Consider the following 19,310-nt stretch of genomic DNA (forward strand, 5'->3'; position numbering starts at 1 on the left):
TTAAATTATTTTGATTGGAATCGTCAAAAGTAATTTATTTTGATGGGACTTTGATAGCACAATTACGTTACGTCGGTCATTTTCTTTTGCTTTCTGTTTTCGTTTTTTAACTCTTTCATTCCACTACAATATTCTAGAATTCAGTTCAAAATATGCAATATTTATTAATAATTGTTTTCATTTAAATTCAAATTTTTTAAATACAATTAATTGAATTGAAAATATTAAAAAAAATTCAATTAGTCATTGACTTCTTATTTTTATTGTCAAAAGAATGAAAAACAACGCAAATAAAATATTTAGAGTTTTAAATTCAAAATTGTGTAAAAATAAATAATAATCTTATACAAATATATATATTCAATTTATTATTTGAGATGGCAAGTTAGAAAAAAAATGAAATTTTCTTTCTACTGATTCATCAATTTAATAATAATAACAATAATGATAACAATTTTGTATTAATTAATCCTTTTTTTTACCTTTGTATAATAAGAAAATAAATTACTAATATAAAAGGAGATTAACTAAATATATAGATAAAATTTAACTAAACTAAAGAGTCACTCCTATAATCAACTGGAAAAATAGCAGATAAATATTTTTCAAAAGTATTTTTATAAATATAACATTATCATAATTTTATATTATTTTAAAGAACTGAAAAATTGACGTTATATTTAATAACTAGTCAATAATGTATTTAGAAAAAAAAATATATTTTCTGTTTATTTTTACAAAAAAAATTATCTTTTGTATTAACAATACAGTTAAAGGTTCAAATTAAAGACAACCTGAGCAGAACAATTATCACAAAAGCTGTTTATGTGGCAGCACCATAGCCGACTTCACCAATAATATTAATTTTGAATTTTACAATAGTTTAAATAAATAAAAAAACGAAATTCTAAATGAGGAGTTATGTTCAATCGACTTGAATACAAAAGTTGAATTGGATTTATTATATACCCTCAAGAATATAAAATCTTATCTATAACCCTATCAATATCCAGCGTGTAATCCATAATTTCGACTAACAATAATTTAACTAAAAACAACTATTTTAAAAAAATTCAAAATTTATTTCAAAATTATATAATTACATGAAATTTTGAAATAAATTTTAAAATGGATATTTTCAAGTTATATATATCTTAATCCATTTTCTCCATAAATAGATTTTTTTTAAGTTGTATTATATATATTGAAGAGTTTTAGAGTTATTTTAAATAAAAAATAACAACGTAATTTATTTTATAAAAAAGTATTCTTAATATTTTTGAAATGACTTAATTGCATTTTTGTCCTCTCTAATTTTTGAATTATGTAAATTGAATCCTTTGATTTAAAACAAGCAATTTTGACTTTTCATCTTTGTCACTTTTTTCATTTTGCATTTCTCCGCTAGTTTTTTTTTCAAATTTTTTGGAGATGTGGTATAACACATGTATTTTTTATTGACTCCACACGATGTGATATAATATTATATATTTTAATAAATTAAATGAAACAAAATTATGTTTACTTACTTAAAATACAAACTAAAATTTGAATCCCTAATATAATATTCAATGTGAAACACATATTTATACCGGATTAAAATATTAAAACAATCAATATGAATATAAATGTTCTTATTATTATAATTGAACATCTTTTAATCAAGTTCTACAATCTTATTCATTTTTTATTTTTTTTCTTTTTTCTTTCTTCCTTCTTCTTCCTCCTTCTCTCGCTTCCTGTTCTCAATCTCTTCTCTTTCCTCTACCTCTCTTTCCTTTCTTGCTCTTCAGAATTGAATACTTCAAATTCGAACTAGATCATTAATACTCATCGTCTTGTGAATTTAAATTTGAACAAAATCAGAATCACTATTATATCTCATATATGATTTTCTCATCCTTTGTCATTTTAACGTTGTCAAAATATAAACTCTCTTGATATTCTCTCCTTGAACTGTTGTATTTTCTATCCGTTTCGGAGTACCTTTATTTGAATCTTCTCGTGTTTTCATTAATTTTCTTTTTAATGAAGCTTCAAAGTATTTTGTTTTTCTAAGCTCGAATGGAATTGTAAATGGAAGTTTAGTAAATGACAAAAGTAGTTGAAGGATTTGAAGAAATCTAAAAAAAGAGGAAAAATAGATCAAGATTAAATTTAAGGATTCTAATTTTAGTTTTTTTTAATTAAATAAATATAATTTTTTTATTTAATTTTTTTTTTGTAAAAAATTAATTAAAACAAAATATTTTCCATCATTTCATGCCAAATTATTAAAAAAATCCAGCTTATTATAACACATCACTAAAAAATTGAAAGAAAAAAAAACAAGTGAATGACTGCAAAATCATAAAACGGATAAATGTTAGGGACAAAAAATAACTCATTTTAAACTAGAGAAACTAAAATCATGCAATTGAGAAATTTAATTGGAAAAAAGTGCAACGAAGCCTTTTGAAATTTTAGAACCACTTATAAAATAGATATTTTAAGGTCCTTAAATCTTAACTCGAATGACAAATGTCAATATTGTTAGGTCGGACATTTTGTCCTAGGTTCGAATTTAGAATTGCAGTTGTCTAAGTTAATTATAGTGATATATACCACCTCTTTTAAGTTAAAAAATAAATAAATATTTTAAGATTATATTAAAATCCAAAAAAAAACATTTATTTTAAGAGGGAAAACTTTTCAATGATTTACTAACTTTTATATATAAAGATTTAAAAGCTCAATTTAAGAAAAAATATATATTTAAATGATGAATTTGAGAAATTAGTGAATTTTTAAGGATTGTAGATGTAATTTTGTATAAAAATATTTGACTGAAAATGATAATTTTAATATGTGTGGTAAAGAGTCAATTGAGTAATTTTTATAAAACTTATTTATATTTTGATGGTTAAATAAGTTGAAGAAAACAGAGCAGAAATTACATAAAAGAGAAACTAAGTATATATGCTATAAGAGAGTTACAAGTATGACCCTTTCAACAAACTTCTTAACCTTCCTTTTGTTGTTGTAGTTGAATTCCTTCTTCCTTTGGTTCTGCTTTTTCCTGCTTCTTCTCTTCTACTTGTTTCTCTCCATGAGTCTCAATGTCAACAACGTTAATTTGATGAGGGATCACTACTACTTGCATCTGATTCTCATTCATAATTATATCATCTTTGTGTTCTGGCAATTTTTGATCATTTATAGGCTTGTTTTTTCTGTATATTCCATATAGTACCATCTGAATTGATCCAAATGTAATACCCACAATGTTCGGAAGCTGTCCAAAATTATTATTATTATGTATTAGTTTATATTATCGATCCAAAATAGCATATATATATATATCAGTAAAACTGGAATTACCCACAAAATTGGAATTGTTCATCAATTTTAGTGTATGACCCTTAATAATGTGTTTCGGGTTTTCAATTTTTTGTCACGGATCTATTTCTATATTTTATTATGCTTTACTTTTATTTTAAAATTTATCTCATTAATATATTCTTGGAACTATTAAAATAGACTGATCAATTAACTCATATTTTAGTTCGGTCTAGTAAAAAAACTAACCTAAAATTATTAGATATTTTTTTGTTAATTCAATTAGCCTATATTGAAAACTAGGCTGAAAGTATTTGGTGTATACCCATTCCATTAACTTTATACATACTATACTACAATTACACGCACAAATAATTTAAAACTACACACATATACACACTATTACTTTATTTCCAACAACAAGAAAGCACTATTACTTTATATTACAATTATGTAGAAAATATATAAAATTAGATTACTTTTAAAATGAGATTATAATAAAAATTAATTTTAGTCATCGATCAAATTATAAATAGTTAAAATTAAAATAAAACATTATATAACTTTTTATATATAATTATTTAATACTTTTGATCACGATATTCTATATATAGTCAAAATTCAATCATATCACTCTCTAATAATAAAATTTCTCTTGTCCAATACCTCTCTCAACTATATATATTATACATAATAGAACTATTTATATACAACTATGTTAATAATATATTTACTCTCTTATTATTCAAGTGCTTTATTTTATTTTTTTGTCAAACAATTTTATTGTATTTTAATTTTATTTAATATACATATATATGTATATATATTTAAAAAAATTATAGCCCATCATTTTGATAGACTTATGGATTTGTCCATGCAGTCAACACCATAGAATAATGTAAAAAATATAATAAAATGAGAAAAATAAAGAGAAAATGAGATGTTAAATAAATATATAAAAACTAGGATCGTCCATGTAAAAGGATTGAATTATTAATTGGCTAAATTGAATGAGTAATTTAATTGATATTCATTTTTAATATAAAAAAACATTACAAATGCTTTCAATCGTATTCCACAAAATATATCATTGTAATTCTTCAAAAACAAATATATAATTATGAGAAACTATATGAAGGTGGCATAAACAATGAAAATAGTACTTACGGTAACAAAGATATCTCTGAGGAGAATACCGTAACACAGCCACGTAATCGCACTTATTGTGAGGAGGAGTGAAAGAGTGAAAGGCATAAACTCTACACTTTTGGTGCGAATAACCACTCTCTGAAATGCATTGGTGTGAGTAATATTTATCAAATATTATCACCATATATAATAAATTATAAGAAGAATATAATTAAGATAATTTTGTAGCAAGTGACAACTATATATAAATACTCACAATAATGCTTAAAGGTGCTGCAAAAACACTAGTTGAGAGGACTACACAAATCCATCCAAGAAGTTCAATGCGTGCTGTTCGTTCCTTTGCTAGAACATGGGTAAGAACAACAACCAAACAAATTCCCCCCAAGTTGCATAAGCAAATCAGCTTCAATGTGAATATCTACAAGTATAAATATCTCAAATTATGTTAACCACACTTATTATATTATATATGTATATGTATATATCAATTAAATATTATCTCATAAATATAATTCAATTGATAGCCACAAGAATATTAATTTACAGGAGTGTCAAGTTCAAATCAAAGACAAATTAGGAGTTTCATCAAGATATTATTTACTATATTTGTTTATTTTTAATTGTCATTTTAATACTATTTACACATACTAAAACAAACTATTAAATTTTACTATTTTTAATGAAATTATTTTTATCTATTTTTTATAGTATATTTAACTAAACAATAAATAGTTAAGTATAATTTTAACAAACCAACAAATAAAAGCAATATGGTTCGAAAATAATATGAACTTTGAAAACGAAAAAAAAAACTACAAATAATATTTTTGACATTTAAAAAAGAAGGGAGTAAGGAGTATAAGTATACGCACCCTCATATTCTTGGGGCAGTAAGTTAGATAGATGGAGAGGTAAATTGTCTCTATCAAACAACCAAATGCATTGATGGTGATGATAAGCATTTCACCCGTTTTGATGTAGGCATAAAATATCCAAAGCATTGCACTAAAGAGTGCAGCCACATATGGAACCGATTGGAATCCTCCTGTTGTTTTCTTCTTACAAATTTGATAAAATATAGATCTACAAAACATGTACACATTTATGTTTAGTATTGATTCCTCAATATTAATCTTTGTTACATATATAATGTTAATACACGCATGGGCTTAAAAATTTAAAATACTTACATGGGTGCTATAAAGCAAAAGAAGGAGGCAATGTTACCTACAACATATTAAACAAAAAAAAATGATTATGTTATATGACATATGCACACGTATGTATTACTTCAAAAATTAAAGTTAATAACCAAATATGTATGTTTTTGTAGTGGATGAAAAAGAAGGTAGTGAAGGTGAGATTGAATACCTAGAATTCCAACTATGAAAATAATGGGATCGTGAGCCATGGTATCGAAATATGTATGAGTAATATTCCCTTGAATATAGAAGGGAGAAGACAAGGAAGGTTTTGAAGGGAAGCTAGGAAGCTTTAAAATGTTGATATGAAGATCCCTTATATATAGGGCAGGGATTTTTCACGAGACACTATTGCATTAACATTATGAAACTATATGAGTCAAATGTGATTAATGTCCAAAAAGTTGCAATCTATGTACACAAAATCCATGCAACAATTTTTTGAGTGTGCCAACTCATAGCATTATTTATTGTATGATCTAGTTGGTGTGATGTAGTTCTTCAATTAATATTAATGAAAATGCCTAAACGTTCTCTTCTCACGTGACTCTTTTCAATTATTTCCAACTCTTTTCCTTTTCAATTCAAAGAAGTCTCAATTCTATGTTCAATTTGCCGCCAAATAACACAGCTGAGTCACCTCAATTATTGCCAAAATAGGTAACCGAATTTTCATGTGTTGGAGATCAAAACAAGACACGTGTCAAAATGAGGTGAAACCCGTCACTATTTCATTATTACAAAGTTAGAGTCTACTTTGACCTTTCTTCGTTACAAAAAATCTTGAAGATGTCATGTCATATGTAACAGAAAAAAAAATTAGTGTTTAACTGCAATCATGTATAATAAAGTTAAGTATAACATCAAAATATAAATAATATTTCATAAGATAATGTGAATCAATAACATGATATATAAAAATGAATAATGCTTGTAAAAGAATTGAATAATGAAATGTCAAATCAACAAAAATAAGAGCAACAAAATTCACCATTATTCTATAAGATAATGTGTTTTAGATTGATGGTGAAACAACATTTTTATAATCTTTCACTTAAATTTTATCTTATCCCATCTCCAAAAACATAGCATCAAATACCTCTAAAATATATACACAAAAATATATTAATATATTTAATTATGTCTAAGGAATTTTTTGTCATTTAATAAATATGCTTATGTTTTTCCTCACCTTTTCTTTCTATTTTATACTATTTTCTATTCCTTTTACTTTCTTTTATTTTACTCTATTTTCTATCTTTCTTTGATAAATTAAACAATACATAAATTTAGTTTTTGCTACTATAAGTCACAAAGATGACCTTTTTATTTATAGACAAATAGATTTAAAAAGAGTGAAAGGGTCACTCCATCCAATTTTTTTACAAGCTAGTCAAAAGAGTCAATTTAAGCTAATGGATTAATACATCAGTCCGGAAAGAAGAAAAAAAAAGTTTGCCAATTTTGTTAGCAACAATCAAACACCATGATACAAATTTAATTTAATGTGACTAATTTCCTCAACATAATATTACAATGCAACCAAAGACACCACAATGAGGTCGTCCATATGACACATCTTATTCTTTTAGATTTATTGTTCTTACATAATGCACCAAATCAGCATATGCACACTACCAAAATTCATATGACTGCTGCCAGTAACACGATCCATCCCTTGCACATTCAACAAGTAAAGCCTCAATATTCTTTATTCCTAGACCACCATTCTTCTTTGCTTCTCAAAATGATTTAAAATCTCTAACGATCATTCACACGAAAGTAAGAATACAAAAAACTTTCTTCGTTGAGGTATAGATATAAATAGGATGAAATTTAATGATATTTTAAGAAGATACGAAAATAATCAACATAAACTTTTTATAATTTTTAAGAAAAATAATTACAATCATTTCATTTTTCAATAATTATTAGTAATAAAAGTCATTGTATTTTGTTGCTTGTATTGGAAACAAAAGTGAATATCAATATTCAATATAAAATTAACTAATGAATTATTCCTCTATCTATAATATATATCATGTTAACGAGGAGGACAATCTTAGCACTAATTCAAAAGTTTGAATAGATATTAATGTAACAAAAACAATCATGCATGTTGGGTCTCAAATCACAAAGTCAGAATATGTTGAATTGGCTTTAATTATTTATTTGGCCTAACTAAATGAATCTAATGGTGAGTGTGGTACATATACTGAACTGTCAATAATAGTAATCGTTATTAGCTAATGCGTAGGTTCTTTGGAATTTGGCCACAAAAAGGAACTAAAACGAGATTTGGTGATTACGATTTGGGGTTAAGTGCTTTATCACTTAGTGGTTGCACATGCTCTAATAATCTATTCATACATGAATTTTGATTCTCGACGCTTCCTAACGATCATATTTTGTGGAGAATAATTAATTTACAAGTATGTTTTATATGTTTCGAATTAATGAATTCGAATTTGTATTTGAACACTAGTAAACAGAAGAAAAAATAAAAAAAGAGTTTTGGCCTTATTCTTATTAAATGGCCCATTGCCAATTTTTTTTTTATAAAATAATCATTCATTTAAAATTAAATTTATTTGTGTTTATGAAATTAGGCTCGGGTCTACTTGAAGAAGTTAGTTTATGATAAGGTGATTAAAAAATTCAATATGTATGTAAATATTATAGATTAAATTAAATATTTTTTTTTCTTTTAAAATGTTAATGCGTACTCTTATGATAAAATATAAAAAAAAATATTTTGGAATTTGTTTGATTAATTTCTAAAAACAATAAAAAATTCTTCTTTTCAACAAAAATTTACTATTTATTTATTCTTTTACATGCGTCCTTATATACTATTTTTTGGTAGAAGAAATTGCGCAGTTGTTATTCTATTAATGATCAAATTTCCATCACTTGCTTCACATTTGTTTGATTTGTTTTTTTTTATTAAGTATTAAATAGATACTCCATGTAAACTTGAAGAGGGTCTATTTCCTCGTCAGGAAAAAGAGAGGGTCTGTTTCATGTGTGGCTCAAAATGGCATAGGCAAGTCCATCTGGAATTTAATTGAAGAGTTTGAATACGACGAATTGATGTAAATGATAATTGACCAATGCAATATTAATACTACTAGTTATAATACTTTACCTTTTTTGACAACTACTTGACTCCAGTATATTGATCACTTTTCTGTTTTTAATGAATATTGTATTGCTAACTTATAGTTTGGAATATCGGTGCACGAAATACTTTTTTCATTTACATTTTTCTAAATTATTTTTTATAGGGTTTTTTTTTCTCTCTAAATTTTAAATGAATATGTGGGAATATAAATATTTAGTCGGTATTATTATTTTTATTTTTTTTATAAAATTCTATCATAATTAATTTAGTGAGATCCTAGATTTAAACTTCAACCTAACCATATTGACATTTGTTATTCGTATAGTCGGTATTATTATCAAAAGAAATCAATATTATTATTATGACTTAAATATTTGATTAAAAAAGAAATGATAAAAATTGAAGATGTTATGTTTTATTCCCTCCATCTAAAATCAAAAATAGGTTTGGAGGCTATGATTCTCTCCTCCTTTCTCTATAATTGTAGCACCATTACCATATAACTAATATCACATCACCATTTTTGAATCACCCTCTTTGAAAACAATTGACAACTATAAAGAGTCTACAAGTAAAAACAAAAAATTAAACATTAAAGTCAGTAGATGTAAACTATAACAAGAAAGAATAAACATAAAAATAATATATTTAACAAAAATTACTCAACTCTTAATGAAGACGTCTCCCAAATCGCCATTTAGAATTTTCATAAGTGTTATAAATGAATATAAATGCGTTGTTTTCATACACTCACATTCAGACAATTGAAAACGAGTTGAGTTTGTTGTAAAAAAAGATAATGCCATTATTGAACAAAGAAGAAGCAGAAGAAGATTCAAAGATGATGGTGATGCGATGATGGTAATTTGAAGATAGTGGCTCGACAATAGTGATCTGATAATGATGATGCGAGAAAGGAAGAGGGAACCTAATGCTAAAACTTATTTCTCATTTTGAATGGAGGGATTAGAACATAACACATTCAACTTTTATTTTATTTCTTTTTTTTTCTAATTAATATAATTACTTTACTTTATTTTATTTATTTTCAATTATTTAATTTATTATTATATTACAAGACGAAAATGAAAAAGACACAAATTTTACATCAACAAATCAAATATTTAAATCAATTATTATTGTTATGGTTTTGTTTGAAGTGTATCTATGAAGTCTCCAAAGCCCACTAGACACGGGTCGCATGAAGCTGAACCCAATTAATGTGAACCATAAAAATGCCTTTCATATTTTCATGGAATAGAATTAAATTAAATGCAGGGCTCAGGCTCATCTGAGGAAAAGCTCCTCCATTTCATTTTCATTCATCAAACATCCATCATGAATATCTACTACCCTTAAAAATCATTGTCTTGTGAATAATTAATGAAAGCCAACTGGTCCATACCGATTGTGCCACTTGCTGAAACATGAACGTGCATCGGTGTCTTTTATCGCTGCCATATTAGAATAGTAGTACCTTAGCTAGATGAATACAACTATTCTATCATATATTTCAATTTAGTATTTGATGACAAGAATTAATCTTAATATTTTATCCTACTTCTCCGGTAAAAAAATCTTATCCTAAATATAAGCTCAATTACAAACCAATCTAATAAAATCAAATTAACAATAATTTATTTAATTATCTTTATAAAATATATTTTAAAATATATAAAATTGAAATTTAATAAAAATAAAAATTCAATTGTTTATTCACCTAACTAATTTATTTCTACTATTACTTTTAACTATTTCAATTAAGGTGATGCTTTACTTTTTTATAAGAAAATTTTAATCTTAACATGCTATTTTTACTATAAAATCAATATAACTAACATTTTAAAGATTCTGGCATTATTATGATATACAATCAATAAGTGTAGTACTAACAATATTGTCTTTGATAAGATCAACTCAAGAGTAAGACTATCACGACAATTGCTTCAAGTTTAAAAAAACAGTTGCTATTAAAAAAAATCTCCAAAACAAATTATTTAATAAAAAGATCTCTGAAATAAATTTACTACTTAATGAGAAAATCTCATCTAATATTTTAAAACTAAATTCAACAAAATATTAACCAAATTTGATATTGCTTCAACAAATATTAAATTATTTGACTTTATTATCAATTAAAATTAAAATATTATATAAATTGATTATATTAATTTAATAATTAATTTTAAATTTTAAGGTGTCTATAAAATAATTTTTTGAAAAAAAAACTAGTGATTTTTCTAAAATACTATTTTATGCTTTAAAAAATCTCATATTAAAATTTGTTATATATATATAACTGGTAAAATGACGAGGATTTTAGAGTCCGGAAGAGCATTTCCATATGTGTAACGTGGTTGGGCTTTGCTTTACAGATTCTAACGTCGCATTCTCTAGATTGTGTGGTTATATCTAAAAGATTTATCTGTCTACATACAAACCATAATTTGTAGAAAATGACCATTCCAATTTGTACATTGTGCTTTTTATCTTTTCTTTTATAATATTACTTCGGCAATTTCCTAGTTGTGAATCATTATTGGTCTGTGTATTATATTTTTAAAATATCTTTGTACCTAACTTTATTTATAAATTATAATACGTATTATTTAGGAATTAGATATTTTGCAAGTGTAAAAAAGTTCATGCCTTACAATTTAAGTTTGGATTTCCATAAATAGTAGCTAGTGAAATACTACTCCCCAATAAGTTTCAGGGTTTTGATTTTGTTTCCCCTTATAGGGTTTTGTTGTTCCATTTACCGTTTGATTATGCTTTTAATGGTCTTTTTGGATATCTTCTTAAACAGTGTTATTTCCTTTTTTTTTTCCTCTATATAAAAAAATAAAATAATTTCTATTAGAAACTAATACACAATAACAACATCCAACTCAACAATATTAATATTTATTAGTTAAGTTAAGACTTAATGTTAAATATCTTAGTTGATGAGTTAGTTACACTAGTTAGTTAGTTATTTATCTAATTGACTATCAATTAGATAATGTTAAATATCTAATGTTAAATGTATAGCTCTTTATACACTTGATGTAATTAACTCTATTATCAATATTATTTAATTTATTTTTATCTTATTAATGACTTAAATCTTCTATTTTTAAAATTTATTTCTATTAACCTTGGACGCACAAATCAAGAAATAGTTAATTTAAATAATATTGGACTGATTTAACCTTATTAATTATTTTTGTTATTCACAATTATTTTCAAGTTCCCATTGATTAAATATACTATTCTAGTCTAAAACTTGTTATTTCTCGTTAAAACATGCTTAATTTGCCTACAAATTTGAATATTTTCTATCTCTTCAAGTGCTCCACGAGCAAAATTCTGCACGCCTACATCTTTCCTAGTAAAGATAAAACACATTTAATAAATATATTTTAGTTTTTGTAGGGGTAAGAAAAAAAGATCATGTATAATTATATCTTGATTTCTTAAAAGAATCAATGTTTTAAAACAAAAATAAATAGTTAAGAGGATCAAAGTTGAGGGACGGAGGCAAGGCCAAAGCCAGGGCTTTAGAACTACAAAAGATAATTAATATATTTAGACCTTAAAAAATAAAAATAAAAATTTAAGTATTACAACAAGTAAAAGGTCTCACAATTATAAAATATACAACAATTAACATATTTAATTAAAATACTTTGAATCTCGTAAAAAAAACTAGAATTTAAATAAAATTATAATAAAATATTGTTATTGGTAATAAAGACGTGTATGAGTGTGTATGTGTATATTTTATCAAAACCTTACTTTAGAATTTGCTATAAGCCTCAATAATAAGTGTTGGGTCTGCCCTTGGACAGGAAGTAATACTTAAGGACATATATTTCTTAATTTGAAGTTTTGCACTTTAGTATCTATAATGCACGTATATTTCTACTACATACTATAGCTCTTCTACATGAAGTCACATTGTTGGTATCTTGACCTCGAAATAACAGAAAATATATCAGTTTTCTTTACCAAATTAATCAGTATCAAGTGCACAGCGGAATTTAAATTTTGAGGCATGCAAAGTTAGCAATATAGAAAATTAAAGAGAGAGAGTTAGAGAAGAAAACACAGAGATTTATCCTGGTTCGGTTGTCAACAACAACCTACGTCCAGTCCTGAAAATCCAATCGGATTTCAGATTTTCTTCTCCTTCAATAGAAAGAATCAATTACAGATTGTCCAGTTTCCTCCCTGAAACCTATCTATCTTAATGATCTCTTTCCTATTGAATACCCTCTGATCCTTGTAGATACTCGTCAACCTATCACAGAATCACAGTGCGACTCTTCCTTGTTGAACACTCTTCACCCAAGAAAGTAGCCACCAGTTTCTAGCTGGCTTTCTATCAACCCTTTGATCCTTGTAGACAATCGTCAGCCTAACACAAAATCAAAGTACGACTCTTTCTTGTTTTGAATGTAGGTAGATAGAATGAATACGCTGAAGAATATGCAGAGCAATGAAGCAGACAGAGTGAAAAAATTGAAACTTTCTGGAAAATCTGGAAAACTGAGATGCAGAAATCGATTTTGTCCTTTACCTTTTTATACTTTAACCCTTGTCAATCGATTGCCAAATCGATTGGGTTACCGTTACACCGAATCCTTAATCGATTTCGTAATTATGAAGTCCAACGGCTAGTTAAAAATTCGCAACGGTCATATTCCTAATCGATTCCCAAATCGATTTTCCGTTTTACTAAATCGATGTCCAAATCGATTGTTCCACATGTTAAAAAACTGAACACTGAATCAATCGATTTCCAAATCGATGCTCGGGATTTTTACACAATATTTTCCAAAAATCTGAACTCTGGGCTAACCAAATCGATTTCCAAATCGATTTTATAAACAGTTTTCATCAAGTAATCGATTTCCAACTCGATTAATCTGGAAAACTTCACTGATAAATACCAAAATCACAAAAAAACTTATATCTCACTAGGATCAATGATCCCTAGTTTCATCCTTATGTTCAAAAAGCTTTCTTTTGGTAATGCTTTCGTGAAGATATCTGCTAGTTGTTCTGTAGTATTCACATATTCAAGTTTGATGACTCCATTCTGAAAATGATCTCTTATGAAGTGATGCCTTACCTCAATATGTTTTGTCCTTGAATGCATTACTGGGTTCTTTGTTATGCTGATAGCACTGGTGTTGTCACACATGATCGGCACTGTTCCCAAATCAACACCGAAGTCCATTAGGTGCTGTTTCATCCACAAGATTTGAGCACAACAGCTCCCAGCTGCTATGTATTCGGCTTCTGCAGTAGACAAAGCAATACTTGTTTGCTTCTTACTAAACCAGGACACTAGAGAATTACCAAGTAGATGACATGTACCTGAAGTGCTTTTTCTGTCAAGTTTACAACCAGCAAAATCTGAGTCTGAATACCCAACCAAAGTACATGTTGAACCTTTTGGATACCACAAACCAAGGTTCTTAGTACCTACTAAGTATCTGAAAATTCTCTTTACTGCAGTGAGGTGAGATTCCTTCGGATTCGATTGATACCGTGCACACATGCAAACGCTGAACATAATATCGGGTCGGCTTGCTGTAAGGTAGAGCAGAGATCCAATCATACCACGAAATCTGGTTACATCTACAGGCTTACCTAACTCATCTCGGTCTAAGAAATTTCCTTGACTCATGGGTGTATCAATGGACTTAAGCTTATCAAAGTTAAATTTCTTTATCAAATCAGAACAATATTTGGATTGACTAATGAAAATGCCTTGCTTGGTTTGGTTAATTTGAAATCCCAAGAAATATGATAGTTCACCCATCATTGACATTTCAAATTTACCTTTCATCAAGTTTTCAAATTCTTTGCAAAGCTTGTCATTTGTTGATCCAAATATAATGTCATCAACATAAATTTGGACCAGCAAGATGTCATTTTCAATAGTTTTTGTAAAGAGTGTCTTATCAACATTTCCTCTAGAAAAATTTTGTTGAATGAGGAAAGTGCTGAGTTTCTCATACCAAGCTCTTGGAGCTTGTTTCAACCCATAGAGGGCCTTTGAGAGTTTATACACATGGTTAGGAAAATCTGGATTTTCAAAACCTGGTGTTTGGCTCACAAAAACTTCCTCTTGTAGGTCTCCATTAAGAAATGCACTCTTCACATCCATTTGATATAGATTGAAGTCCATGATACATGCATAGGCCAACAAAATCCTTATGGCTTCTAGTCTAGCTACAGGGGCATAGGTCTCATCAAAGTCTATTCCCTCCTCTTGACTATAACCCTTTGCAACTAATCTGGCCTTATTCCTAGTTATCACACCATTCTCATCTAACTTATTTCTGAACACCCACCTAGTTCCTATAACATGCTTACCCTCTGGCCTAGGTACCAAGTTCCACACTTTGTTCCTCTCAAACTGGTTTAACTCCTCTTGCATAGCAAGTATCCACTCACTATCTAAAAGGGCTTCCTTAATGTTCTTAGGTTCAATCTGAGACACAAAGGCTGTGAGGTTACAGAACTCTCTAAGGTTTCCTCTAGTTGACACACCTCTAGAGATGTCACCTATGATGTTGTCTAAGGGGTGGTTTCTATTGAATCTCCATTCCTTAGGTAACTCACTGGTTTCTATAGGTTCTATAGGGTCTGCACTAGTTGGAGGATCAGCTATAGGTTGTTCTAGGGGTTCAGATTCTACAACATCATCCAAAATATCATTAACCTTAGAAGGAGTTTTGTTCAAGTTTTCTGTAAAAGATTCATCAAACTTTACATGAACTGACTCTTCTATGGTTTTTGTTCTTTTGTTGTAGATTCTATAGGCTTTACTAGTTTGGGAGTATCCTAGAAAGATTCCTTCATCTGCCTTAGGGTCAAACTTTCCTAGGTGTTCCTTGCCATTGTTCAAAACAAAGCACTTACAACCAAAAATCCTAAAGTAAGACAGGTTTGGTTTTCTACCCTTGTAAAGCTCATAGGGTGTTTTCTTAAGAAGGGGTCTAATCAGTACTCTATTCACAATATGAGTGGCTGTACTAATTGCATCTGCCCAAAAGTACTTAGGTAGGTTGGAGTCCTTAAGCATGGTCCTAGCTAACTCTTCTAGGGATCTATTTTTCCTCTCCACTACCCCATTCTGCTGTGGTGTCCTAGGGGCTGAATACATGTGGTTGATTCCATTTGATTCACAATAATTTTGAAAAAGATCATTTTGGAATTCACCTCCATGATCACTTTTTATTGAAACAATTTTCAAATCATTCTCATTTTGTACTAAAGCAGCAAACTTTTTGAAAACAGAGAATGTATCACTTTTATGAGCTAAAAAGTAAGTCCATGTGAATCTAGAATAATCATCAACCAGCACATATCCATATAGGTTCCCACCTAAACTCTTAACTTGGGCAGGTCCGAAAAGGTCCATGTGAACTAGTTGTAAAACTCTATTTGTTCTAACCAAATCTATAGAGGGAAACGGAGTCTTAACCAGTTTACTCTTCTCACATGAATCACACAACCTATCCTTAGAAAACTTCCTATTGGGGAGTCCTATTACTAGCTGTTTGCTAACAAGCTTATTCAAGTGATTAATATGAATATGAGCAATGCGTTTATGCCACAACCATGTTTCATCTTGATTTGATAACAAGCAACATACAGCACTTGGTACAGAATTGAAATCCAACATATAGATGTTGTTAATTCTGTCACCAATCAGCTTTATGTTTTTGTCATCTTTATGCTCAATAATGCAAGATTGTGATGAAAAACTTACTTGAAAACCTTTGTCACATAGCTGACTTATGCTTAGCAAGTTATGCTTGAGTCCTTCAACATATAATACATTCTTAATCACTGTTGTTGACTCATTGCCTATATCACCAATTCCAATAATTTTTCCTCTATTGTTGTCTCCATATTTGACAAAACCTCCTTCCTTTAATGTCAAGGACAGAAATTTGGATTTGTCCCCTGTCATGTGCTTCGAACATCCGCTATCCAAATACCATGAGTGCTTAGTGGATGTCAAGCACACCTGCAAAACAAAATCAGAATTTTGTTTTAGGTCCCCAATCTAAATTGGGTCCTGTTTGGTTAGTGTCAAACACAGATTTCTTTGCTTTCCAAATTTGCTTCCATCCCTTATTGGCTAATTTTTTAAACTTGCAATTTGACACAAAATGTCCATTTCTGCAACAGAAATGACACTTGCCATTAAAGGATGAATGGTGATTTGGCTTAGTAAAGATATCATACATATTCTTAGCAATGGCAGATTTCTGACCATGTTTGACACTTCTGGTTTGCATATAACCAATACCATATCTATTTTTATTCCTTTTAACATGCATGTTTGGTGTATATCCTAAACCAGATTTTTCATGAACATGTCTCTGATTGCTAAGTATGTCATTCAGTTTATCTTTACTATTAGCAAACTTTAACAAATCAGATTTTAATGATGTAACTGTATGTTCAAGTTCAATGCACTTTGCAGATTTTTCTTGTGAATCCTTTTTCAGTTGTTCACATAAATTTTCAATTTCTTTATGCTCAACATTCACTTGTTCAAGCATTTTCTTTGTGCTTAACAACTGTTTTATGGAGTTCACATAATCATCATGCAATTCATTGAAAGCTTCTTGAAGTTCATCATATGTTGGATTAAATTGTGAACTAACCTCTTTTTCCGATTCTGAATCTGAATTTGCCATGAGACACATATTGGCTTCTTCTTCATCCGAAGAGGCAGAGGATTCATCATTATCGTTCCAAGCAATATACGCCTTCTTTGTTTTGGTGACTGGTTCTTTGCCTTTTGATTTTGCAGCTTTATTTTTGTTCTGCAATTTGTAGCATTCTGACTTTATGTGACCAGTCTTCCCACATTCATAACATGTAATTTGCTTGTTGTCGCTAGTCTTGGAGCTGGATGGTTTTCTGAATTTGTTATCTTTCTTCTTCAGAAATTTCTTAAATTTCTTGACAAGCAGTCCGATTTCTGGTTCTTCATTGTCACTGCTGGATTCATTTGAGCAGCTATCGGATTCAATTTTTGACTGATTTGCTTGAACCTTCAGAGATAAACCTTTCTTTTTCCTACTTTCCATTTCGGATTCATCCAGTCGTTGTAATTCCATTTCATGTTCCCTTAACTTTCCAAATAGTGTTGCTGTCGTCATCTTTGCAAGATCTCTAGACTCAGCTATGGCTGTTATCTTTGGCTGCCATTCTCTGGTTAAACATCTCATGATCTTTCCAATCTGCTGTTCATTATCCACATCTTTTCCTAGTGCATGCAGGTTGTTGACTATGTGTGTGAATCTGGTTTGCAAATCGCTGATTGACTCTTCTTTCTTCATGCTAAATAATTCATATTCGTGCATGAGCGTATTCACACGAGCTCTCTTAACATCAGTAGTACCTTCGTGAGTTTCTTGGAGGATGTCCCACATCTCTTTTGCTGACTTGCAATTGGACACTCTAAAGAACTCTTCTGCACATAGGGCGGACGTGATGATGTTCTTAGCCTTCGCATTGAAACCAACCTTCTTCTTGTCATCATCTGACCAGTCGGCTCTAGGCTTGATAATCATTGAGTTGTCAGTTCCTGCAATCTTGGGAATGTACGGACCGTTTTCAACAGCATCAAGGATATCTATGCCACTTGCTTCCAGAAATATGAGCATTCTTTGCTTCCAGTACATGTAGGCTGTACCGTTGAAAGCTGGTGGTTGTGCTAACGAAGCGCCTTCTCCCAGAACGTCAGTTGAGGCCATCTTCTTATAAGTTTTACCTCTCAAGAAGTTGGCTCTGATACCAATTGTTGGTATCAGTGACCTCGCAATAAAGAAAATATATCAGTTTTCGTTACCAAATTAATCTGTATCAAGCGCACAGCGGAAATTAAATTTTGAGGCATGCAAAGTTAGCAATATAGAAAATTAAAGAGAGAGAGTTAGAGAAGAAGACACAGAGATTTATCCTGGTTCGGTTGTTCCACAACAACCTACGTCCAGTCCTGAAAATCCAATCGGATTTCAGATTTTCTTCTCCTTCAATAGAAAGAATCAATTACAAAGATTTTCCAGTTTCCTCCCTGAAACCTATCAATCTCTAATTATATCTTTCCTATTGAATACCCTCTGATCCTTGAAGACACTCAGCAGCCTATCACAGAATCAAAGTGCGACTCTTTCTTGTTGAGTCCTCTCAACCAAGAAAGTAGCCACCAGTTTCGAGCTGGCTTTTCTTGCGTTCTATTTCGTTCAAAGTTTTATTACAGAAAGAATAAAGATTGTAAAACAAAAGGGTCTTCAATCTTTATGAATGTTGCTCTTCACAAATCTGGATATTCATGGATTGTTCTTGAGCACATTATCATTTCTCTTAGATTGTCAACAAACTGTATTGAGATCTGTAATCACAATTATGAAGTTGTTAGTTTGTTGCCATGAACCGTTTTTGAGAGCATAAGAGAAATTATGAAAGTTATGAAAAAGTTATGTAAAAGT

At 29.1% G+C, this 19,310-nt stretch overlaps 1 protein-coding gene across 1 annotated transcript; it reads right to left on the reverse strand.

Annotated features, from left to right (window-relative positions):
- Positions 1 to 2,864: 2,864 nt before the first annotated feature.
- LOC101491370 (bidirectional sugar transporter N3-like) lies at positions 2,865 to 5,997 on the reverse strand. The gene is made up of 6 exons (XM_004503722.4): positions 5,842 to 5,997; positions 5,661 to 5,697; positions 5,343 to 5,553; positions 4,724 to 4,888; positions 4,486 to 4,605; positions 2,865 to 3,274 (listed from the first exon to the last, which is right to left on the reverse strand). Exons 1-6 carry the CDS (start codon positions 5,879 to 5,881, stop codon positions 3,002 to 3,004), a joined length of 846 nt encoding a protein of 281 aa, XP_004503779.1. The 5' UTR covers positions 5,882 to 5,997; the 3' UTR covers positions 2,865 to 3,001.
- Positions 5,998 to 19,310: the final 13,313 nt, after the last annotated feature.

Source organism: Cicer arietinum, chromosome 6 (assembly GCF_000331145.2).
Source record: "Cicer arietinum cultivar CDC Frontier isolate Library 1 chromosome 6, Cicar.CDCFrontier_v2.0, whole genome shotgun sequence".
In the NCBI taxonomy this organism is placed as follows: domain Eukaryota; kingdom Viridiplantae; phylum Streptophyta; class Magnoliopsida; order Fabales; family Fabaceae; genus Cicer; species Cicer arietinum.